The 26,274-nt window shown below is 43.2% G+C and overlaps 1 protein-coding gene across 4 annotated transcripts in view; it reads right to left on the reverse strand.

The window, feature by feature from the left end:
- Nucleotides 1-391: 391 nt before the first annotated feature.
- Nucleotides 392-26,274, reverse strand: part of NUP98 (nucleoporin 98 and 96 precursor) — a 60,644-nt gene continuing 34,761 nt past the window's right edge. For all 4 annotated transcript variants that reach the window (XM_075919683.2, XM_075919682.2, XM_075919680.2 and 1 more), the window contains 15 exons: nucleotides 24,440-24,617; nucleotides 23,325-23,489; nucleotides 17,834-18,010; nucleotides 16,370-16,526; nucleotides 15,114-15,537; nucleotides 14,247-14,476; nucleotides 13,529-13,795; nucleotides 12,531-12,688; nucleotides 11,295-11,438; nucleotides 8,809-8,951; nucleotides 7,465-7,686; nucleotides 4,742-4,983; nucleotides 4,203-4,357; nucleotides 3,501-3,612; nucleotides 392-2,114 (listed from right to left, as the gene is read on the reverse strand). In XM_075919683.2, coding sequence (XP_075775798.2) covers nucleotides 1,897-2,114; nucleotides 3,501-3,612; nucleotides 4,203-4,357; nucleotides 4,742-4,983; nucleotides 7,465-7,686; nucleotides 8,809-8,951; nucleotides 11,295-11,438; nucleotides 12,531-12,688; nucleotides 13,529-13,795; nucleotides 14,247-14,476; nucleotides 15,114-15,537; nucleotides 16,370-16,526; nucleotides 17,834-18,010; nucleotides 23,325-23,489; nucleotides 24,440-24,617 — 2,992 coding nt within the window. In that variant the 3' untranslated portion in view covers nucleotides 392-1,896. The remainder of the gene's footprint in view (nucleotides 2,115-3,500; nucleotides 3,613-4,202; nucleotides 4,358-4,741; nucleotides 4,984-7,464; nucleotides 7,687-8,808; nucleotides 8,952-11,294; nucleotides 11,439-12,530; nucleotides 12,689-13,528; nucleotides 13,796-14,246; nucleotides 14,477-15,113; nucleotides 15,538-16,369; nucleotides 16,527-17,833; nucleotides 18,011-23,324; nucleotides 23,490-24,439; nucleotides 24,618-26,274) is intronic.

A 26,274-nucleotide genomic window follows, 5' to 3' on the forward strand; every position in this document is an offset into this window, starting at 1 on the left:
TAGTCATATCCAAGGATATAGCAGAAACAAGGAAGATCTAGAGGAAAATGAAGGACATGAAAGTCTGTTAGAGTTAAAGATTAGACTAGGAAGGAAGGCAATAATCTAATAAAAGAAGAAAGATTAACAGCACAAAATTGAGATGTCATGAACAAAATTTAACAAGGGAACCTAAGGATATGAAGAAAAATATATTTAAGTTGCCTATACACCACGGCTTTGTAAGTGCTCTGAAACACACCAGAAAGGCAGTCAGTTTTCTTCATCAGTCTGCCTTTAGGATTGCTACCCCAAAATATTTCCCATGATCCCATTTTTAAACTAGAGGCACTGGTTTCGGATCTCTGGCTGAAAATGAATCTATCTTTAAAAAGCAAAGAAAACCTTGGAATGCTATAAACATTTTTTTATTTTTTTAAGAAAGTATTTTCAGGAAAACAGACAGGAAAATAATCTAGATCATTTATTTATAATTTTAATAAAAACCTTTACATAATCCTCATGCATAAAGACCCTTGATGAGCCAATCTGTAGAAGCACCTAACAGGTTAAACCTCATTGTCTGCCCGAGTTTTCAATGATTGGCTGGTTGTGGACAGACAGTATTACAGTGACCCCAAAAATCAGAGTAGACCAATAGACAAGCTTTATTTTTCCAAAAATAATCAGTTTCTAAACACAGTAAAAGTGAAGACTGTACAAAACTATAATAAACTGGATGTTACCAGCTGTTCACTTGCAGGAGGTGCTTATGCTTGATGACAGTTCTGTTCAATGATGTAATCCAGCTACACAGCAGATACAAACAAAACAGCATGTTCTAGGCTAAAAACAATTTGTCACATGGATTGATTTGAGCAGCTGCTTCCTTTAGTGCAAAACAGGTCTCTCCCATGCTTGACGCAAGGTGTGCGAGTGCAGTACATGCTATTGCTTATATCTGCACAGGGAGCCACCTCGCATGCCGCTGTTTTTAAAAAAAACTTGAGCCAGTTTAAAATGCCAAAGCCTTCACTGACCAAGCTATTGGCTTTTCAGGTGAGCCAACTTCCTTGATGGAGCTAGAATTCTAGCACAGTTTGCTCTCAATTAGAAGCACCTGGCCTGGATTCATGAAACCCGCTGTTTCAAGACAAGGTTCCTTTGTTTTACCGAAGACTTGCAATGAACTACACACAATTTTACATTGGGCCTGCTTCCCTCAGAGGCCTGAACAGACCCCGTAAGGCACATGCACTCCTGTGTCAGCTCCCTCTGGCCTGATTCAGAGAAGCTTCCTTTCTTGCCTTTTAAAAAAAGGGGATTTATGCTTATGCAGATTTCCATCCTCCCTACTACAGAGGGAGAACACCACTCTCTGTACCTTAGCTTTATAAAAGTTACAATTCTCTACTCCCCCACCCACAGAACATACCCTTTACACAAAGCTCAGTTTAAAAAGCTATCCAGTGGGATCCGATATCAACAGTTCGTTGGCTTAACTGGTATAGATCGTGTCTGTCCATGCCAAATCATCGTCCTGAAGCTTGCTCCACTGTCCACTGTGCTGTCACTAATGACATCAGTAAATATCTGCCAAGAGACCGAATGCACAAACCTCCACCTTTCCTCCACAGGTACAATCTGGCTTGCAGATGGGTTCTGCAAGCAGTGCTTTATTAGCTCTAGAAAAGCCGTCATGTCATTGAGGATGCCAGCCAAAGAGGTCCAAATCTTACTCTGCTCCCACAGGTTACAAAAATTCCTGCATTAGCCCACGCATGGAGCCACTTTACGCTTCTACCGAAAAGCTCTATGTGGCTACAGAGGTTGTTGCCAAGGGGAGGTTTACCCCTAAAACAAGGGTAAAGGTTAACAAATGATAAAAAAGAGTCCCTCTGTAGAAGCAAGCTGGCCTCACTGAGTCACCACGGTCAGTTCTCGTAGATAGGACTGCGTGAGACTGCGCAGCTCCTCCAAGGCATAGTCCTCTGGCATAGGCAGCCGGCCAATGTGGGGAGCCAGCAGGCGAAGCGGGACTCGCTGAATGTCAGGCGTGGAGTCAGAGGCAGGTTCAGGAGAGTGCTGTAGGCTCAGCACCACGCGCAGCAGGTTAGCGACACGTTTGGCCATATCTGCAAATGAGCAGAGAATCCATGAGTATTTATCCACTTGTCACACACCACCCTGCAGCTTGATGGTACAAGGGGCCTAACAAGCTGGGTATCTGAAAACCTCTTCCACCAGGAGTGGTTTTATAAAAAACAGCAACTCAAAGGTCAAATCTTGAGTCAGGCAGTTTCTGTAACCAATCAAATACTGCTTCTAGCCTTCCACTACTCTGATTGCTGATCTCTTCAATACTGCCTGCTCTTATCAGTGTACCTCGGCTTTGTCTTCACGGACCCAAAGGTGATTGGGGTTTCATTGTTCTTTTACAGCAAGATAACTATTACTGGATAATTAGCTCACTGCAAAATCTGGAGTGGAGAAACAAGGCACTTGTAGCGTTTACCACAAGATAGCTAGGTCAGCCCTGCACCTCAGGCTGTAGGGGATCTCTACTACTTTAGTTTTATAATGAGATCAAGTGCCCTGCCTGCATTATGTTTTTATAGTGGGAGAGCTAATATGCATTAGTTATCCCAGGATAACACTTGTCTTCAGTGAAGACAAAGCCTATATCTATTCTGGGGTGCTCAGCACACTGCTGCACCTTTGGACAGAGAGGTGGCATTCAACCTCAGTAGGTTTACAATGAGAATTGTCCAGCCATCACTCACTAATGCACCTGGGCACCTCTTATTCTCCCGTGGCCCACAAGAGTCTGCTTTCCTAGGGGCTGCAATGCTTTGGTCTCATTTCAACTGTGCAATGTGCAAGAGGCGATGGTCAGATCTGGTTGTCCCCTTCTGGCCTGAATTTGTGACTATAACTTATGGCTCTAGATGGCTGCTTAAGCTACACTTGCAAGAGGATAGGCTCCCAACACTGGAGAAAGCTACTATGGGCAGCTAAGCACCTCGTGAAATTAGTGCAAAGACAAATCTCCACAAGCAAACAGGAGAAAAGTGGCAAGTAGCATGCAGGGTGCTGCAGTGCCTCTAACTAAAGACACAGAAGGCAGTCAGTCATTTACCACAACCTGGCAGCTAGAAGCGGATACATTCACAGTGCTACTGAGAATTATCAACTTTTTTTCTAATAAGTAATCGGTGTCGAGAGCTCTACAGGAACAGCACACCTATCGAATTCACAGCAGATGAATAGTAAACTCAAAGAGTGAACTAAACTGTCAAACACATGTAAAGCAGCCACTACAGCAACATTTATCACCTGCACCAGTCAAAGCTGCCTGCCCTACAGCAGGAAATGAAAGCCAAAGCAACAGTCATAAATTCTGATTTAATGGAGTGAAGACCATATTAGACTTTCAGGTTGTAAGATCCCTGCCTTGAGAGGCTTGGCTATTCCCCTGAGTACATTACCATGCACATCTGTGACACTATAAACAGCCTTACCAGACTGAGCCAATCGGTCCTTGGCATTGTGGCATTGTATCTGTTCTATCCTATTGCATAGCGACGTCACTTTGGTATGTAACCTCTCCAACTCATATGCAGAACAATCCAGCTGAAAGCAAACCCCAAGACAGTCAATTACACAGTAGAATAGATTCAATTAACAAGAATAACGTGTGGACTCTCTGAAGTCCCCTACCACAGGTAGAACAAAGCAAGGTAAACTTTGTTGCAGCTTAACATTCTAGACAGAGGATATAAAGTCTGAAGTTCTTGAATGGCAATCCAAGCCAAAGAACCCATCAATGCCAAGTAGTTTTAGTTTCATGGCATGTTTGTAAGGAATAGTTAAATGACAGCTAAAAACTAACTTCTGTAGTCCGCCTCCCTGTGTTCCTTGCAAGTAAATAGTGCTGCTGTTTTACCTTGAGATGTGTGGGTACCTTGGTAAATACATTACCCTTCTTTCTTTCCCCTCACACAATTATGTTATGTTGAATGTAGACTTGTTAAGGGCGGAGACCACTTACTCTGTGAAAACCCTAGCCTATTTCTAAGTGTTTATGCAACACAGCTGACAAACACTCCTGCAGAAGTGAGCATATAAGGATTTACCAAACAGGGAACATAGCTATTTTAAAAACAAAGACACTGCTGGTATGAACCAGAACGTTAATGAAAGGAGGAAGGTTTTACAGTTACCTGTTGAATCCTGTCAAGCATCTCATTGACCCGGATGTAATCTAAATAAACCAGCCCTGCCGTGTCCCAGTCCTGGATAAGTGTACTTCGCTCTGGAAGGGACAAATCTTCCAAGAATCCTTTTAGGTAGTTGTAGTTTTCATTAATAATAGCATCTGAAGAAGACAACTGGATAAGAAAACTCTTGCTCTGAAATGGTACACTTCCCGCACCCCTTGGTAATAGCAGCCAGTCAGGGCTCTGCACTCTGCGCATGCCAGCAAAAGCAGCCACAACGGCACTGGGGCTGAGGCTGTAACGGCAGCCAGCAAATCAGGACTGGGAAATATTAGGTTACGTATGCACCACCCCTGCTGTGTTTTATATGGAGAACTTCCTATCAGCATACCAACCAACAGATTTACTTTGAGACAGCTAACAGACACACAGTTACTGACCACCATTGTTCTGCAGAACGATGCCAGGGTAATTCTACGACCTTTTTTGGCATCTTTCATGTTCAGAAGCCATCATGACAAAGCTAGAGACAAAAATCTCACCTGAGGCTAGGTGCCTGATGACTAGTTTGTGACATTGGTTCCAGTGTCCAGCTTTGATCAAGTAGAGGGCCTCTTTATGTTTATCTCCCTCCATCCTTGCCCGAACTGCCTTAGCTTCATGAATCCATTCTGGTGGAATGCAGAGCTTTTGCGTCAGGAAAGTTTCCTTTGCCCAGGATTCTGGTGTTTCTGACAGCACGCAATGGCGGTGTAAGAGTTCACGCACTGCTTTCTCACGTATGCTAATGAGAACAGACAGCAGCTAGCTATTCAAACAGTTCATTTCATTTTATACACTCAAAGATTAGAGCTCTAAGAACAAGCATATTTTCTGAGTGGTTACTTGAAGTATCTACTTAGCGTTAAGAGGTTTATAGCAGTGATGCAAAGAATAACTCCCAAAGTCAAAAGAAAAAAAAAATCCATGTTAGCCCTGCACATCTGTTCTGAACACCAAAGCCTTTTGAGGGCAAATGATTCTGTTCTGTGGTCTACACAAAGTCAGGAAGCAGTGAGGGAGGGAGGAAGACCTCAGGCCCCAGCCAACACTCCACACCAAGCCCTGCCCCCGACTGGGGTCCCAGCCTCAGCCCTCTTCATGTCCCCTCCTCCTCCCCCCCCAGGGAGGCACAAGGTAAAAAGTTTGGGGGCCACTTTTAGAAAATTAATCCATTTATAGTAGTATAAAATACAAATCAGTTAGAGGATGCCAAGCAATTTTGGTAGCTCTCAAGAAATGCCAACAAGCTTAGATTCCAACAAAGCAAGAAGAGACCTCATGGAAGAGTATCAAACAGTGTTCTAATCTGACTTGGCCATAACCGGATTGGCTCTACAACAGTGATACTGAGGCTCAGAAGCTGCAAATAGTTCTTGAATGCATCTCCTGGAGCTCTTTACAGCATATGATATTAAAATATTGATTTAATTATTAACCAACTTAAGTTGGCCAATCAGAACATTTTTACTATGTCAATAATCAACCATGGAATACTTAGTCAGGCATTTTACTACGAAAATATAAAGTAGTACAGGAAACAGAGAATTCAATCTACTGTGGCTCTTTTGGGTAACTGATTGCTAAATTGCCTCCTGAAACAGAAGTCTTCCATATTATGAAGTTACATAAGTCACAGAAGTTAAACAATTTGGATAAAGGGTAAACTCATTTTAGGACTCAAATATTAGAGATTCAGCACCTTGAAATGCTAATTATATTTAAGTGGTATGAAAGGCACCATTAAAATATATCATTTTAAAAACTTCAATTTTACTTTGTTTTTGAAATGCCAGTGTCTTCAGACAGTGGCCAATGCCAGATGCTCCAGAGGGAACAAACAGAACAGGTAATCAAGTGAGTACTGTACCTATTACCCATTCTCAGCATCCGACAGACAGGGGTGAGGGATATCATTTCTATCCATCCTATGAGGAATACCAAGTGCCATGAAACTTCCTAATGTAAGATGTGGTCACTGTTAAGCATTTAGCAGCATAGCATTTATAATCTTATATGATGCCCTTATGATTACAGCTGTGGTGCTCACAAGTTAACAATTTCATTCGCTCAGATTTCAGATTTCCTAGTGCAGCCTTGCTTTTTTTTTCCTCCCTTTTAGACTAAGTTCTTTGCTTGGGTTTTTTTTTTTATTTTATGTTGTGCTGAGCACATTGTTAGAGCTAATGATTGTTCCTATTGTGTGTTGAAACTAGGTTTTCCGATGGCCACAGGCAATGCCACTGCTTTGTAGCATGTTAATACTCTTAGTTCTGATTTATTTGTATGGCCTATCAATGTCATGGTCCATTTTGGTAAATTTCATGGTCATGGAATCCTAAAAATTGTAAATTTCATGATTTCGACTATTTAAATTGAAATTTCAGTGTTGCAATTGTAGGGATCCTTGACCCAAGAAGGAACTGGATGGGTCACAGGTTTATTGTATGAGTGGTTGTGGTACTGCCACTCTTACTTTTGTCCTGCAGCTGGTGGTGATGCTGCCTTTAGAACTGGATGGGTGGCCAATTGCTCTCACTCTAGTTGCCGGCTCTGAAAGCAGTGCAGGAATAAGGGTGGCAATATGGTTACCCCCTAAAATCGGAGCCCCTTCCCCCGACAATTTCATTTTGAGTATGGATGTTAAGAAAATGCTTATCGGATAGTCGAGTCAACTAGCTCAGTGTTTCTCAACCAGTGGTACGAGTACCCATAGGGGTACTTGATACACGTCTGGGGGGGTACATCAACACAATTGAAATTTGGAGGAAATTGAATTTTTGTTTTAAGTTTTACAGCACTTTATTATTTTTGTAATTTTTACGCCAAAAATTGTCACCTGCCTAGTTAAGATTAAGTTGTTTAAACGAATGTGTTGCAATGGTAGGGAAAAAAAAAATGTGTGTGAAAACTGTAGGTACTGGGGGTACTGTTTAAGGGACTACTTTATAAAAAGAGGTTGAGAAACACTGGACTAGTTGCGCCCCCCCCCCCCCCTTCCTGCCTCTATCAGACAGGGGCAGCAAAGGAGGAGGAGGGGAAGAGAGGGTACTTCAAAGCAGCAGCACCACACGGAGATGACCCAGTATGGCCGTTCTATGTTCAAAAATGATGCTCTAAGGTCAACCACCAGTGTCCATAGGTAAGGGCACTGTATACAACAAAAATTACTCCTTCCAAAGCGAAGAGCGAGAGAAGTCTTGCACTTTTACTGCCTTGTACTTACTGTGTGTTGGATGTATGCAGTAGTATAAAGATGGCCCACTCCCAGAGTCCTTCACTTTCGAGCTGGGCAGCATAGCTAGCATTCAGCACTCCTTGACACTGCTCCGATAGATGAGTGTAATTCAAGGCTCTAAGCACTTCCCACAGATGCCAACTAAGACGGTAATCCAATGGGTCAGAAGTTATACTTCTAGGATCAAGCAGCTGATTGAGATCATAACATCTACAAGGAGATAGATTTAGAACAGGTTACAAAAAGCAAGTGAGCCTCTCGTGTCCACATAATGAATCCAATTACTGATAGTTAATTCCTGACAATCCCTTTATTTTCTTTACTGAATGCCTGCAGAAGTAAGTTAGTACCCTATATAAATAACTTTAAATATTAGCTTAATAGCCAATATTCTACCAAGCTTCTTGAGTTTACATCCAGAGCATCATTTTTCCTCTTGGGAATATGCAGGTGCTGCTTTATTTTATCAGCAGCTTAGAAACAGACAAATGAACATTAGAAGACAAGAGTACTTCAGTTTGTGTTCTGAGTAATGGTTAAGTTACAGGGGAACAAGTATAGTTATATAGACAAGGCTCGACAAATCCATTTATCTACTCGCCCATGGCAAGTAGATTTCAACTGGTCACCACGTTTACCGGCAGTGCGTGCATGCGCAGTGTGGGTCTGGCGCATGTGCGGTGCGGGGCTGGCAAGTGGATTTTGCCGCGGATTGTCGAGCCCTAGTTATAGACATTACTTATACCGGGTTGTTAGTTTGTGACAGGGATGTAGTAGTGTAGTTGATTAACCGATAAGCAATGCTATAGACTACATGCATTTCCCCCTCGCCCTTCCAAGTACATTTTTTAGCAGGCTGGCCAACAGCCTGTCTCAGTCCTGGCTTTTGCCAGGTCTGGGACAAACCCCTGCTATAGCTCTGCATTTAAAGTGCATTAGGAGCCAAGCAGGCAGGGAGCCCTGCTCAGTTTCCACTGGCCCAGATGAGCTGTTTTTTAAATTGGCTCCCCATGCGAACCAGCTCCTGCCTGGCACCCTGCACTGCTACCTCTGATACTGAGGCAGCAGCATGGAGGGGCAGGGAGCTCCTCAGGAGTGGGGCTGGAGCACACTTGCTGCCAGCCTCACCCCCGGGACTATAGAATAGTCGAGTAACTAGAGAATTGCATAACCCCACAGACTGGAGGGCAAGTCTTCACAGTTTTCCTCAAACACCTTTAGGGACAGATCATATGAGATGAAACATCTATGACTAATTAATTTTATATTTGCAAGACAACAAGTATGATGGACCCAATAAATAGCTTCTAGAGTGTTCAGATTTCCATTTACCTGTCACTGTAGAGTTTTAACAAGTGAAAGCAGACATCTCTGAGAGGTCTCTTTGTACTGTCGTCGTCTTCAACTACACAGCCAGAATCCTCTAGGTAGGGAGGCAGGGGACAGCAGGCATATTTTTCACTTTCTGGGGTGTTCTGTAGAGGATTGTACCACAGACAATACTTAATGACAGCAAAATCAAATTGAAGAGCACTGCTGCATACAGCACACATCCAGAGTCTCACAAACCTGTTGTATTATGAGTGACATACTTTCTGCTGCAGAAAGTACACCCAAAAGTCAATGTAGTGACCACTAGCTTCCCTGTAATAGCCACCTCTAGTAGCTAGAGTCTACCTTTTAAAATACCACAGCAGCTATTTTAAGTAGTAATGGGATTTTTTCAGCTTGTTTTAAAAAGATAGGAAGTTACATGTCGTACTGCCAGTGTCGTACTGTCAGTGTTCAGTGCAGTCTGGTCAGGGTTTACCTGTACACAGTCTGTACCTGGTGCCTCTCTATGTCCTAACTTATCCAATCATGCAGTTTTCACTAGGGTATCTTTCTTGGCTCCTGTATTGCTCTGTTCCTGAACCAAAGTTTTGCTCACTAGAGTCCAGGCCTGTTGCTGTTTTCATGTTACAGGCCTCTATTCAGGCCTGCTGACTCCATGTTACTGACCCTCAACTTACTACATTACATACACAAGATACATATTTTTTAAGGCTGCAGTCAGTTACATCAAAGATAGGAAGTGCCAGAATTAAGGTTGCACAGCAGAAGCCTTAGAATACAGAAGTGATGTGATCATGCCTCTCCTCTTCCCCACCCCCGAAGTAGAGCACACACTGCAGGATACAAACTATGGAATGCTACTCAGTGAGTTTTACTTTCACCAGCCAAAGTATTGCTCTGGGCCTTATTAGCTGAACACAACTGAAAACCATTCTACGAATTCAGAGATGATTTCCTCAAGAGCTTTTCTATGGCACTTATTGTAACATACAAGCATGTCGAACAACGAGGGATTTAGCTTCACTGCATCCCTTTGAGTTGACTATCCCCATTTTAGAGATGAAGAAACAATATTAAATGGGCAGGGCCGGCAGCCAGTGCACTCCTGGTCCACTCCCAGGGAGCCATCTGCCACTCTGCGCTGCTGCCTCCGCTGCACAGAGGCAGTGGCGCAGGGTAGCAACAGCTCCTGTCCATGGGGGTCTGAGCTCCCCAACAAGTCAAGGACAATGTACCAATCTTTCTTAAACCTAAGCCAGGACAAAGGCTACTTTTCTTTTTGGGGATCAGGAAGCAGTGGGAATATTGCCTGTGTGGTCAGAAAAACTCTTAACTGTACTGTTTCTCTACTTTTTCTTTGTATGTTATATTGTCTTAAAAGAATAAAAATAGTTAATTGATTTAAATGGAAAATTAATTATAAAGTAAATAGAAAAAATAAAAAAAATCTTTGTTTGACCCTAGTAAGTCTGCAGACTTACCACCTTTCTTTTATTGTGCTTGTGTTGTGATTTCCTAGGGAGAACACTCCAGCAATAAGATTCTTGTTCCTCAGCCCCTCCAGCTTGTGGCTGGCCTACTGCATCCTTTGGAACCTCTCATCCATCTCCTATTCATTGGTTCCCCATTCTAGTCTCCCACCTGCCAGCCCTCCACATCCTTGCATGCCCTCTGCATTTTGCTACCAAGTCAGTTGGAGCACTGAGCACACTGGAAAGAGAGCGCCTCTCCACACAGTCCCATATCTTCCAACTTTTGGGAAAAACTACATGGATTTTCAGAGGCCAAATGTGGACAGATTTTTACAAGTATGGCACAAGACATATTCCTTACAGTAGAGCAACCCTGATCCAAATGTCAAGTACTTGCTCAAAACTATGGAAGAGCCTACAATGAAAATTACAACAATTTAGTGATCAATGTATTTTCCCCCAAATCTCATTCTGAGAAACAGCTGGACTGATTTTGCTTAGTTTTCTAAAAAATTCAGCCTAATACAGACACCCAACAAAATTTCTGCCTAAAGAGTTAAAGTTTAGCAAAATTATAAGCAGGGCTTGAAAACAGTCTTATAGCTGAAAGCGTTGTACCAAACCTTGCTACATGAACCATGTACAATTAAGTACAAAATATTCAAAACGCAACAAGAAGTTTGCCATGAGTTTGAAAGGCTGGCATTAAATGTTCAGATGGAAAATCGTGAAGTTCAATTTCGATTGAACTAAATCACTTCGTGCAAAAGCGAAGAGGTTGTGGAATTAGCTGTAACTGCTAACCCATTTCTGCTCCAGATAGGAATGAGTCAGAGTTTGCTGATTAACCCGAGTGTGAAATGGAAGCTGGTTTCTATTGTTTATTTGAAAAACGTGTTCTGTGAATTCTTAAGAACACCAACTTCTGCTACAATGCTTGGACAGGAACCCAAAAAAGAGAAGTGTTTCCCATTTTTAAAGGCGTGTGATTACATGCATGTGATGACATACCTGGAATGCTGCCTCATACATGTTGAGTGCCTTCGAAATAGAAGCTGTTGGTGGAAGCAGATACCAGAGGTGGATGGCAATAGTACGCTTCCAGTCCAGCTGCGAGCACACATTAATGCTTTTTCTCTCAGATAACTGCCACACCTGAACAGATTGCAAGAGTTAAACCAGGTTTGCAGTCAAAATTACAATTATATTACAATATTACACTGTGAAGGAAAACTAATAAGCGAAATTTTCTTCACACAGCATATAGTCAACCTGTGGAACTCCTTGCCAGAGGAGGCAGTGAAGGCTAGAACTATAACAGAGTTTAAAGAGAAGCTAGATAAATTCATGGATGTTAGGTCCATAAACGGCTATTAGCCAGGAGGCAGGAATGGTGTCCCTGGCCTTTGTTTGTCAGAGGCTGGAGATGGATGGCACAAGACAAAATCACTTGATCATTGTCTTCGGTCCACCCCCTCCTGGGCACTTGGCACTGGCCACTGTCGGCAGACAGGCTACTGGGCTAGATGGACCTTTGGTCTGACCCAGTACGGCCATTCTTATGTGCTGATAATGTGCAATGCCTAATTTTGTAGCCTCTGACAAGATTATAAGAGAGCAACATTTACCATTGAAAGGAAGCATTAGGAACAGGTCAAGTGATTCCCTTTGTATTTAATAGTTTTGAGACTGGACACAAACCATTGTACTGCATGTATTGGGAAGTTAGTGTAATACTCGTAATAGCAACTCCAGAACATATAAGATCCTCACTTAACAAGAGCTAGTCTACAACAGCCATTTTCAATCGGGGCCTCCCCACTCAGGGGGCCCATAAGCAAGTTTCAGGAGTGTCTGCCAAAATATGCCAGAGAGCAGGGTCAGGGTAAGAGCCTCGGAGGTTTGAGGCAGAAAGCCAAAGCCTGAGCCATGCCACACAGAGCTGGAACTGAAGCCCAAACCCCGCTCCATGGATCTGAAGCCAAAGCTTGAGCAACTTAGTTTCACAGGGCCCCAGGTAATTGCTCTGCTTGCTACCCCTACCACCAGTCCTAGCTTCTAACCTACTGAATATGCAGAAAGACAACGATGGCACAGGCAAGCCAGCGAGTTTATAATAGCATCCTGGGGTTGGCCTCGAAGAAAAGGTTGAGCGCCCTGATCTAAAAGACATACTTGTTTATTTTTCTTCTCTAGCAGTAGTTAACTTTCAATACACACATCACACAGGTTGTGAGCAAGACTTACGGGCTTCCCAGCCAGCAAAGCAAAGATGCGCAGTCTCTCCTCCTGGATGAAGCAGTCTGCCTGCAATCCATGCCAGTCCACTAATTGCATTGTGAGAAGCTCCCGAACCTGCTGGCTGCCTACCAACTGGGAAAGGAGTAGAGCAAGCCTGTGATCGCCTAAAGGAAATCAGACAGCATATCAGCAGAGTCCTCTGGGACGTCCCAGACCACAACCCTACAACATGCAGTATGGTTGGGCCAGGAAAATCAGGCTGCTTACTAGTTAGTTCCCTATGTAACAACTGTTGTGAGCACAGTAGAATGGGGGACACTATCAGCCACAAATGAACAAGGAGATTTTAAAAAAAAAATGGCGGTAACTCATACGCTCAAGTCAGCAGCACAGAAATTAGACTAATTAGGTTTGCACTCAAAGGGAAAGAATTTCTGGTGTGCAACTCACACAGATTAAAGCCCTTGAAATAAATGGCTTGCAGAGGATGTGCTCTCTTACATTGTTGAAACTCCAATCTAAGAACTAATAACTGGTCCAATTACAGCTGCTTTGAAATTGAAATATTCAAGACACATTTACTGGACTATAAAGCTCTGAACACAGCAGATATACACTAATACTGGAATAGTCATTACAAGTAACAACTGTAAGGTCGCCCAGATAGATAAAACACAAAATGGCTACAACTATTCCTCTCACTGTCATAAGCAAGTAAAAATCAATACACTGAGCAGTCAGTTCTTATCAGTAGGAAATCACTAAAGCCTCAGCCTAGAGATTAGCATCTGAACTGTAAAATGCCCTCTAACAGCTTCCATCCCGAGAGAGGTTTCTTCTCTAGTCCACCAAAAGATATTTGTAGTAGAAACATCCCATTTGCTCCCTTTCGTATGCTTTCTTCAATAAGCATGCAATTCTGTAGCAAGGCTGAACCTAACAACGGGATATATAAGGACTGCAGCATTTTTTCCAAAGTCAGCTGTGAGTTATAAGATTATTACCTGATTGCTGTGCCACCTTACAAGCCTCACTGATCCTCTTCCCAGTAAGATAGCTAAACACAGCTTCTATGTGATTCTCGTACTGGGACGACACTTCCTCTTCAATCCGTGCTGCTGCAGTCTGCGACAGCCAGCGGGAAAAGGCTTTCCTGCGCTCTAAGGTCACAATGTATTCACTGGGCTCCTCCAAGCTGGCTTCCAACTCCTTCAGGTGGCCCCAGATTGCCTCACACAACATCCATGTTAAACACCACTGCTTTACTACAGCTGGAAAAGAAAAAAAATTAACTGGTGACAAAAGAGTGAGGTATATAGTAGGAATTTGGAACAATGCTGTAGTGAGGGCTGTATCAGTACTATATTTAGCCTACATTCATAGGGGAATAGATGGACTCAAATTTATTTCAACTGATTAGCATAAGCCCAGAGCGAACCTGATCCAGCCATTTTACAGTAAAAAAAATGAAAAGGAGGTGGGCATAACCAGTACATTTAAAATAATGTCTGTCAATACAAGAATAAAAATAGATTGTGGAGAGTTTGCTTCATGTCAATTAAACATTGTTCTGGAAAAAACATTGCTCCTTTTTGTGTCTTTTTATTGCCAATTCTTCTTTCACTTTATTCTGGTTTTGCTGCACTTTAAAATGAGAACTTGTTCTAAACTGCTCTCTCACTAAGATGCTAGCTGCCCCGAAGTGTATAACCTGGCACTCACATTCTATTTCAGCTGAGTCTCCACACAAGTCTCTAACCCAGTCAGCATAGTCATGTATGGCAGACACTCCCGGGTTGGCTGCTAACAGAGGACAACGTTCATCCATGTGGACAGTACAGTGTTTGAGCTTTATGTCCAGAGGGGTGAGGTACAACTGTTGGTCTCCATCTGTCTTCCTTTGTTCTAAGGTCAGTTTTTCTATATGAATCTTAAAGGGAGATTCTGAAAGTCTGTGGAAGATAATGACAATAGCATTGAAAAGAGTCCAATACTTACAAATTAATTTACACATCTGTTAGACTTGCTATGTGTGTAGACACCTCACTCCTCTCCGCCCTTCCCCCCCGGAGAGCAGGAGCTGGAAGGACTTAAAAGCCAGTTCCCCCCAGCACTGTCTCCACAAAGGGGGCAGGGACAGGGGAGGCGCAGAGGCACAGCAGCTGAAGTCCTGGCTCATGTCCAGTCCCCTGCTGCGCCTCTGCCTTTTAAATGTAGTAACAGCCGTCCGGGGCTATATTTAAAAAGGCAGACACAGCATGCGGCTCTGCAGTTTCCCCCCTTATAGACTAATCGAGAAGTCGATGGAAATGCCATCGACTACTCTATTAGCTGATTAAATGCAATTTAGCATCCTTAATACAGAGGCAGCAGTGTGGGGCAGCAGGCAGCATTCCTGCATGGTGCTCACTGACAACTTGGGCCAACAGGCTGGGACTGAGCTAGCCTGCCAGTCCAAGTTTCAAATGCAGAGCACGTGGGCGGGATAAGAGGGGGGGACTGATGTTGTGGTTAACTGGGATTAGCCAGCTACCCATTAATATCCTTAATATCTGTAAGGGAGAACTAGTCTTATGAATCACCACTCACGATTTAGGAGCAACAGGAGTTGGCAAGAATCCATATTCCACGGAGTCATTGCGAAGATCCTCTGGCTCACTCAATCCACTCAGTTTATCTCCACTATTGATAACAGTCCAATTGGGTCCCCAACCAACACGAAATGAGCGCCCCATGAAGAGTGCCATATCCATTAGCAGTTTTCCTTTTCCATGAGTGACTGATTTTTCCAGAGGTATGAGACCTTGCTGCCTACAGGCTCCCACTGTTTTCAGCTGTACCTCTGGAGCTGCGCTGGGCATGGAGAATGCAGAGGCTAGTGTAGGAAGGCCAGACCAAGAGGCTGCAGATGGAGGATTGCCTAAAGAAGCTGCTCTTGGTCCATGAAAATCTTGCAGAGAAGCACTTGAGAGGAAAGATATACTTGCAAATTTTGATTGCAGCAGCCCTCCAACTGAAAGGAAGATTGAGGAACTTAAATGCAAAGGCCTTGAGATTTTTTTTTAACAGGTCATTTAAGAAGTTCTGAAATGTCACCAAAACTTCAGAGCAGCTAATAGTCAATAACATTTTCTATACAGTTAGGCAGGTCAGTTGTAAATGCAGCTGACTGTAGCATAAATGGGGCAAGTATGATCATAAACAGTCAACATACTAGACAGTCTGAACACTACACAACAAGGGCCTTTGAGTACCTCAGAGAAAAAAACAGATGCTCCTCTTTGCCAGACAAATGTGTGTGGCCTTAGATTTAGAAAAGGCGTTGCTTTAGTTACTTACTGTTTCCTAGGACACCTGCAAGCATTACTACTAAGCATCACTGGGCTTAAACTGGCTCCTTTTGGAGACACCCCAGTTAAGCACACTTCACTTTTGTGAGCCATGCAGTGCTACTGTTGACAGCATTGCAACTTTCTTAAATATAAAAGCTATGCATTCGCTTATGGTCAACAGCTGTTGGTTACACACACAATTCCTTCTGGTATCAAAGTGAGCTGTATATGTAATTAACGGCAGAACATCCTTACAGGCAGTTAATTGGTATTAAACTTATACCATCTCTTTATACCATCCCAATGCTCTCAAATGCATATTTAAATAATGACCCAGTTTTAACACTGTTGGTCAGACCAGAAAGAGAACCAGTATCTAGAAAATAAGGATATTCACAAGAGACACCAGCTGCCCAAAACAAGTTGTAAATGTTAACTTTAAAATGGCTTTTCCCAGGGAAAACTAACACCTATGGACATCTCCTGATGCATATATACGTATCCTTACAGTACCTGAGGAGTGTCTTTTCTGTCCTTGCAATGCTGAAATTGGAAGCCTGGGAGAGCAGATCTCTTGAGAAGTATCCATTTTTGTAGGCTTTTTACCAAAGCGATGATCCAGGATCAAATCTACATCCTCTTCATCAGCGAGCAAAGAAGCTTTCATGATCTAAAGTAACCAAAAAGCAAGTTTGCATGCTAGCACAACCTTCAACACTTGATACAAATTAGCAGTGGCTAGCAGGCAGTGTTCCCTCCTCCACTTTATGTCCATTTGGGAAACGACTTTCATTATGTGCACCAATATGAAGGTGATGCATCACATAACAGAAGTAATTCCACATATGAACAGTGCATTGTGGGGGTAGGGTGAGGGGCTGTGGTGCAGGCTGCCCCCAGGGGGACGGGAATATCCCATCCCTCTCACATGAAGCAACTTAGGGCCAGTAGAGAGGTGGCTCTCCACAGCTCCTGCATCTCCAGTGAGTGCAGCCAGTGGAGAGCCATCTGTTCCCCCAGCCAGGGCACCTCCAGGTGGGAGGGCACCTGTCCCTTAGCTGCAGCAAATCTGAGGCAATTCCAGGTTGGGTGCTAAGGCCGGGGGAGAGGAGCCGCTCCCCAAGCTCCAGCACAGAACAGCTGCAGTGCTCTATGCTGAGGCAGAGGCAACAGTGAGTCTCTGCATGGGGCTTGCTAGGCAGCTGGATGCACAGCTTGGAGGAACCTTAGCTAGCAGGTCTAACTAGTGTCTCCCCAAAACAAGCCATCTTTAAAAGTGAAATATGAACCATTACTGATCCATTCATGCTGAAATTTACATTTCAAATTCGATCAGGAGTGATTGATGGGATAGCTATAAAATGAGAACTAAAAGTAACTGATGAGGAACCAGTGATTTAAGTCTACACAAGTCTCTGCTAAACTACAATAGTGGTATACTATTTAATATCCAATACTGATCAATATGACCTCAGGTGCTGATCTTGTGTTCTCAAACCTTATTTAGGTTGTCAGTACTTGAATGGAAAACCAAGCAGTACTGCAGGTGTGGAAGCTGTATTAGCATTTTAATACTGGGTCAGAGGAAAACTAAGTCACCCATATATAGCACCTTGAACACTATTTTTCAGCTGAGATAGCAAATAGTCACATTATGCAGATTTTCACTAGAGCTGTCCAGTGTCTGTCCAGTGATAGTCTGTCCTGGCTGGAAACCAATGCAAGTCATCACAGCACTTACATTTTTCGTTTTAAATTAGAGCAATTTTATTTCCATACATAAAGCACTTTACCAATAATTAATACAGTAAAATACGGAGATTCTTGGGTACGACAAATGTAATATCTACTGCATTCAAAGTTGTATACGTTATACTCAGTTCTGCAGTCAAGTCCAGGAAATTGGGTAGAAAGTGGACTGTTTGATAAAGCAAGAGTGGGACCTACCATTTAGATTTATAACAGTAAGTTGCTCACCTGTAAGACATGAGGGTTTATACCAAGCGAAGATGCAATGTGCGTTGAAGCAGGCACCAGTTCCGGCTCTTCTGTAATGCTATCTTCTACTACTGAATCTTGAGCTGGTTCCTGGGTGATGTCAGCCATATCACTGTCTAGTTCCACAACCCTTCCCAGTTGCTCGACTTCTGGGCTCTGCAGACAAAGAGATGGAAACTGTGTTAGATGATGGCACATTCTGGGTCATGTAGAGAGACGTAGCAAGCAGAGAGGAAAAGCAAGCATATTCAATGGCTTCAACAGTCAACTGCAAGTGAAGTATTCACTGGTCATTTCTGGGTTCCAAGTTAGATTCTACATTTAGAAATCGTCATTATCTAGTCCTGTTTTCCCTAGAGTCACAATAAGGCAGTAACCATCTATTTTCAAAAGCATGGCTTAATGCAAATTAACTTTCCCCTTCACTTTGGGGAACATTCTATGGGTACGTTCCTTTAAGTCTTCCAAATCCCTCCCACCCATGATTAGATCAGTTCTTTCTTGTAAATGTGACCTGCCAAAACAGTGATCTTCAGCCTTTTTAACCACATCACTTTTTGAATTTAAGAGCAATGTAAGATCTACCTCAAACCTAAATTGCATTGCCCCACTTCCTTCCCGCCCCTTCTCCGAGAGCTCACCCTGCTCACTCCATCCCCCATCCTCACTCACTTTCACCAGGCTGGAGGTAGGGAATTGGGGTGCAGGCTCTGGTCTTGGGCCAAAAGGTTTGGCGTGCGGGAGGAGCTCCAGGCTTTCCCAAGGTGGAGGATTGGGGTCCAGGAGGAGTTTCAGGGTGCAAACTCTGGGAAGGAGGTTGGGTGCAGGGGGATTCATGTCTGGGGCAGGCGGATGGATGTAGGAGGGGGTTCAGGGCTAGGACAGGGGTTCAGGATGCAGACACTGGTTGGGCACTGTTTAACTGAGATGGCTTCCAGGTGGTAGAGCAGTGGAGTTAATGCAGACTTACTCCTACCCTGGCCCTGCACTACTCCTGAAAGTAGCTGGCATATACAGCAATGGCTCTAGGGCTCCGTGTCCTGCCCCTCATCTACAGGCACTGAACCCACAGCTTCTACTGGCCATGGTTCCCTCTTACTGATCAATGGGAGCTGCAGGAGTGGTGTCTGCAGGCAAAGACAGCATGTGGAGACCCCCTGCTCTGCCTCTCAGGGGCTGCAGGGACACGCCAGCCACTTCCAGGAGCAGCAGTTACCATAGGGATAATTACTCCAGCCACGACAGGTTAGGCATTTTTAAACTCACTACTAAAGAATTACATTTAAGCATGAGAGAAATGAAAATTATGAAATGCACAGACCAGTCAAAAACCAAAAAATACTTTTACACTTGCCAGCAGTAAAAGTAGTAACAACCACCCCCCACATGTGTATTGGGTCAGGAGATAAGAGTGTAGGACAGCTGGTGTTTGTGAGAATGACAGAGACACACACAGCATGAGTGACAGATTTGCACTGCCAAGCTCCCTCCATCCCCTTGTCTGTGTGGAGACAGGGTACAGAAGTGGGGGGAGAAGAGACACTGACATCAGTGCCCCCTCCTCTTCTCTTTCCCGCATCCTGTACAGCTAACAGGAAGCTCCCAGGAGGGCAGCTCCAAGGTAGAGGGCAGGAGCAGCATGACAGTGGGTGGATGGGCAACTGAAGTGCTAGCACTTGATAGCTTCCTGGCCAGACCAGTCAGAATCACTTGTCAGAGGCTCTACGATCTACCAGTAGATCCCAATCTACTGGTTGGTAACCATGGTGCTAAAAGAAAAGCAGATTAATGCACTATGTTTTTCCTCCAGAAGAGTTCGGATAGCTGTAAAGTGTAAAGTCAAGGCTCATCTACATTTTATTCTAGAACACTCAATGATTGAGGAACTCGGATTATGCCAGTTCCCAAACTGTGATCCTCTGTAAGTCTGTAGATGATTAACTTCTCAAGAGTACTGGCTCCTTTTTCCTAGCTGTTAAGACAGCTAAACCCACCTCTTTACTACTCCATATAAAAAAAATAATGCCATAGCCACATGAATTTTATGCATGGAACATGTCCATAAGGCTATAGGGCTAGATGTACTGTACTTTAAGGTAGCAATACCATGCAAATGAAATCTGACAAAAAAAATTTTATTCATGCATCTGTTTGATGTGTCATCAATTCAAATAAAAGCCATTCATAACTCACAACAAATCTTTAATTTACAACCAAGTGCCAAATCTTTCTACATGAGAACAGCAAAGTGAAAGACAAGAATTCATGTTCCCGAGTTTAAGATAAAACAAGCACACCTCAAACAAAATATGAAGCCAACATACATAAAACTAAACCCCATTTTTCTTCCAGTGCAGGTTTCCTTTTAAGATAGACTCCCTGAAACAGATCTGAAGAGCCACTTATACTTATGACAACTCAGATTAAGTATTTTGTATCAAGAAAATGTGCAATACCATTTCAGTTTTGTTACTGTTTTAAGTCAGAAATCATTTATTTTAGTAATCATGTAAGTGCAACAATGCTTAGTGGTTTCATGGTTATTCAATGCCCCCGGAGGCAGGGCTGGCAGCCATTGGGCTCCCTGCCACACCCTGCTGCTGCCTCTGTATCAGAGGCAGCAGTGTGGAGGTGGCAGGCAGGAGCCAGTCCAAAAAAAATTCAGTTCCCTGCACAGACCGGCTCCCACCTGCTGCTCCACATGGCTGCCTCTGATACAAAGGCAGCAGACCCTGTCCACAGGTGGCTCAAGTGTCCCGCAGACAGAGGCTGCTCCAGCATGCCACGGAGCAGCCTCGGTCATGGAGAGCTTGGGGCTCCTCCCAGATAGGGGCTGCTGCCACTCTGTGCTGCTACCTCTGATACAGAGACAGCAGCACCAGGTGTCAGGCAACTTCCCTGCGTGCAGTTGATTTAAAACTGGGACGGGTGGGATGGGAATAAGCCAGCCTGTGTTTTAAATGCAGAGCACTTTTTTGGGGGGGAGGGGGAGGGGGAAGATTTGTTGCTGTTAACAGCAATCACACATCAGTTAGCTGGATAGCTGTTAACATCCTTAAATCAAAAGTATTTTATAGGAAGTTCCTTGCAGCAATCATGATCATGTTTTAGAGTATGCTAATAAGATTTGCAAAACTAAGTTTAACATCAAGCACAAGTTTCACTGACTCATTTGAAAGCTGGGGATTAAAGTGACCTTCTATCATTCATAGCACTTTCCATATGTGGACTTTAATGCAGTCGACAAACACTGAAGAATTAATCTTTGTCTCTTACCATATCTAAACCTATGACAACAGGCAAAATACAAAGAGCTATCTCGACTCCCAACAAAAAGGGGAAGCCCACAATTAACAGTTACGTTATTCCCGTGAAAGGCCTGCAACTGTTAGTGAACATTCAGTAAATCAAAAACCATTTAGTTTCCCACTATTTGAGGGTTTTTGTTGAGGACTGAGAGAGGAAGGAATTAGGAAAAAAAAACTCCTCTCCCCTCCCTTCCTCCGAGCGACCTGTAGGACATCTCCCGAAATGTAAGTATTCAGGAGTTAGATTTACCAGAACAAACTGCATTAGTGACCAAGATAGAACATGAAAATACATCCTTCAGTACTTCAGGGTCCTTTTTACTGGGGCAGAGTACAAAAACTTAGCATGGCTGCCTAAAGACAATAATCCCACGAGATATGCCATCGATGGCTAGAATACGGTGCTGTGTCCAAACTATCAATAGTAATGTATCTCTGTTAATCTCCTACCTCTGAGGTCTCACTTGCTGTATGACAAATGGGTTTGGGTTTGTCATCTGGCTCCTGAAAGCCATCAGTGATAGTTATAACAGGAAATGCTGAGGGAAACTGATGTGAAGAGACTTCTGGTGCCTTGCATGTGGACAAAGCAATCACAGCCTGGATGCTTCAGTTCTCCAGGGCCACTGTCTGATATTAACTTTCCCTAGGCAGAAAGGCATTCCCAATTCAGTTTGAGAATCTCCAGCACAAAAGTAGTATGACTAGATTGGAAGGTCTATCAGCAGAAGGTAAGTGTGCCTTTAAAAGGCTTCCTCACATACAGCCTATGTAATAACAGCATCTTCTTACTAAAGAGCTCATTCTATTCCTTCTCTGGGCTGTGCAAGGTCACTCCTCCTCAATCACCCACAGAATTACAGGAAGGGAACCAGGGCAAAAAGATATAGTAAATAGCCATATCTAAAGGCCGACAAAGCTAATGATTCGTCCCTGACCTGCAAAAAGGAAACTATGCTTCATGCCAAGGACAAGTTCATTGTTCACGCCTGAGTGAACTGCAAAGCTTGGAGATCAGCCTTCACTATGAGTGGACTAGAGAGATTGCATATGATCCAAAACAAAAATGTAATTCAGTTGCTAGGGACTGGCATCCTTTTATTCTGCTCTCCTGCACACAGTAACTGAGTCTTCTATGTAGACCCAATCAGCAAGAGGATTGCATAACAAGGACTGATTGCAGGACTGGACACCAAGAAGAATCCTACTCATGTCCTTTAGCATTCAACTTCAGTCCTACTTTTATTTACAAGTTCACCTCAGGATATAGGCGATTATCATTTGACACAAGTGCTTGATTGTCTAATTACCACAAACACTTCTATTATAAAATGCTTTTCCACTCCTTTAACAAGACCTAGTTTAGATTGATACGGTCTGCAGTAGTCACGCTAGCCAGAGATATTCTGTTTAGGTTTTTTCCCCAATATTAGATAGGAAAAGTGTTCCATTTTTATTTAAATCTGACAATTGCTTATAACCATTCAACATTCAATTTTAAGGATATAACTACATAGGCTAATGCCAGGAATTGGATAAAATGACAGCTTCCTTTAAGGCAAGTATATAAACATACTATGACTCAATAATGTACTACTACAAAAAGCTTCAGAATGCAACTATTGCACTGCTCCCCACCTCAATATACACTAAAATTAATTACATAGCCAAACGTGTAAAAACTTTAGAGCTTATTTTAATTGAATACATTCTTAAAATACCAGAATATAAGTTTGCATGCAGAACGAAGTCTGAAGATACAATCTGAAAAACTAGAGCACAAAGCAATTTGTTTTCAGGCACTGGAGATAATCTCAATGTGCGCAATTCAGGTAACAACAAAGCTGTGTTTTCTTCCACAGTTAGTGGAAAATATACCATATCCTACAAATATGGCATTAAAACAAGATTCCACCAATAAAAACCCTAATTTCAAACAAAAAATGCCAAGGACAAGGGAGGGCACATCAAGTATACAAAGAGCTCACAAATATCTTGTAGGAGACCAGAAACACCATCCCATTTTGAGTAAATTCAGTTCTAAAAAGCTTTGTATTCTTCTGTCTCCGAGACATTTACAATAGTAATGGCTCTGTCTTAGGGTAAGTGGCTATACTTTAAACTTGCTTTTTAGGATCAACTTCAAGGCACTGTTTTTCTACCTGTGATAGAGGCGTTCGCTTGCCATTTAGCGCCATTTGTTGGGGCACCAGCTGCCCCTGGGGTGGAACTTGAGCAGTTTTTAACTTCTTTGCATCCACTTTTGAAGGGTGCTCTTCCTCTTCCTCATCAGAATCTTGCAAGCCATATTTAGAGAAGTGAGCCACCTGTACAATGAGAAAAGCCAGAGTGTTGCTAAGGGAACACAAACATGGGGAAGATGGTGCCACAGACTCCATATGGAGTTGGGTGCTTAATTGTCCCTTGTCTGAAAGTCCCCGCTCTTAAATATTCTAATGAGTAACTGGGTACTGAAACATACCTGAACTCTGTGGAACTTCACTCTTTATATAAGACATGTGGGCTACGTCTACACTGGCCCCTTTTCCGAAAGGGGCATGGTAATTTCAGAGATCGTAATAGGGAAATCCGCGGGGGATTTAAATATCCCCCGCGGCATTTAAATAAAAATGTCCGCCGCTTTTTTCCGGCTTTTAGAAAAGCCGGAAAAGAGCGTCTACACTGGCCCCGGTCCTCCGGAAAAAGCGCCCTTTTCTGGAGGATCTTATTCCTACTTCGAAGTAGGAATAAGATCCTCCGGAAAGGGCGCTTTTTCCGGAGGACCGGGGCCAGTGTAGACGCTCTTTTCCGGCTTTTCTAAAAGCCGGAAAAAAGCGGCGGACATTTTTATTTAAATGCCGCGGGGGATATTTAAATCCCCCGCGGATTTCCCTATTACGATCTCTGAAATTACCATGCCTCTTTCGGAAAAGGGGCCAGTGTAGACGAGCCCATTGTATGTGAGAGAGAGCACGCGCGAGTGAGCGAGCCAGTTCTTAAGGCACCTGGGAGCTTTTTTGGACAGTTTGCACTTTGTGATAATTATAATGAGAATGATCTGTACACTACCTGAAAAATTTTAGTACTACAATTTATAATGAGTTACATGGATCAGGAAGAACACTTTATTCAACTGTTTATTACATTTGTTTAAAGGCACAGGAATTACAGCACTGACTGCTACTAGGTTAACCAGGATTCTGACTTCTGTTCCAGCCAGATCCTTCTATAATACACAATTTACAAGCAGTCAGTGATGAGTAACCTTGAACATTACCTTGAACACCCAAGAACCAGTCTCTTGACGGTACTCTTTGAATTGGGCTCCCTGCTTCCGAGATACTGCCTCCAGTCTGCCTTCATAATTGATATCTGCTAGCCGTTCTGGGCTCTTTATCAAGCAGCGAGATGTTTTATCTGTTGGCCAAACTCCATCCAATGTAACTTCAGCTCGTCTGTTAAATAGACAATAGAAGGGCATGAGATTACTGAATTTGGCATGAGGCATTCAAAAAACACTTACATCAAGTTTGGAACAAACTGTAAGCACTGGTTCAAATCAAGAGCAATGTGTGGGCGCACGAACAGGCACATGCCTTGCACACACTATGGGCAGGAGGAGCAATGGGCTAACCAGCAGCTGACAGGGCCAGAACCTCTGGGAGGCCTGAGGAAACGAGGGAGGGAAGGGGAGAAGGGCACCCTGGCACCAGGCAGCATGATTCCACCCCCAACCCTGCATTCACCAGTAGGGGAAAAACAGAAAAAATCATGACCTCAGCTTGCTCTGCTCTCCTGGAGCATCACTCCAGGGGAGTGCACAGGACAATCCCCCATATCACTCGTGGGAAGTGGAATGATATGACTGGGAAAGCAGAAAAAGCCGGGACCATGTTGCTCAGCTTCCTCTGCTACTGACAGTGAGTGCTGGACCCTGACCCCTGGCCCAGCTAGCGCCCTGGACCACATCGCTTGGGGAACAGACTGAGTGGGAGAGCAGGGCGAGGGCAGAGAATGAAGCTGAAGAGGGTTGTTCTACCTCTTCCTTGGGCTGGGAGCAAAGTTCCCTGTAAGATTTTCTGTCCGTGAGTGGAGTGAGTTGTGTCTTGTGCACCAATATTGAGGTCATGTACGCTTGTTCAGATGTGTGCCACCATGGCACCCAAGATATTAACTAACGTGCGTGTGCATAAAAAAATGGAAGAAAGAATGCTAAAACAAGGGATCATTAACAAGGTACATGACTTCAAATGTTTATTTAATAAAGTCAAATCAAAAAAATTAATACTGCAAAGTTTTCAGTATGTTAGATTAACCTCATTTTTCTATTCCACTCAGGCTCCACTGAAGTGTTCTTACTCGCCTCCCTTACAGGAGCCTAACCTGCTCCTGCAGAGTTCCTCCTCTTACTTCCAGCTCATTATAAACTCAAGAAAAACAACATGATTTCAGTGGTTTGTCCTCCTACAGTAAGTTCTCAAACAATATTCTACTTTTCTTATTCTGCTGTCACTTTCAGTTAGGCTGTTTGTTACCCAGGCAGGGGACTGAACTGTGTGACTTAGCTGGAGGGCTGAGCCTCTCAAAACCTGACAGACAAATGGTCAGCAAAAGGCTGCACAGAGCCTTCTAATATTTATGACCTTGGTGACAAAAAGGGAATTTTTGTGCCTAGTTAGAATTTGTTACAATGTTTCATATAGTAGATGTAGGACAGAAGGTGGAAGCAGGAGAGTGGTGTAAGATAAAATGACAGAGTTCCTCTGCATTTTTATTTATTTGACATTTGCTGATTGTTCCATATACATCCTTGTGGAATGCACCCTCCAAACTGCTGACTGTACCAGATATACCTTAACACTGAAAAATTCATTTTCAGAGCTTGTTTAATCTTTCACACTATATTCAGTTATATTTGCTTTTCTGTTCAGAATTATATGCAAACAAATTTCACCACTCAAGTTATGTTCACGATTTATCATGTATTTTATAAACAAATATTTCTCTATCAGATCATTGACAAATGCATTGCAAACATTCAGTGTTCAAATCCTGCATTATAGGCAATTTTTGTTCCCTGATCAACCCTATGTATAAGTGCCCATTAAGCCA

The sequence above is a fragment of the Pelodiscus sinensis genome, chromosome 1, assembly GCF_052426305.1.
Source record: "Pelodiscus sinensis isolate ZL-2025 chromosome 1, ASM5242630v1, whole genome shotgun sequence".
Taxonomy (NCBI): domain Eukaryota; kingdom Metazoa; phylum Chordata; order Testudines; family Trionychidae; genus Pelodiscus; species Pelodiscus sinensis.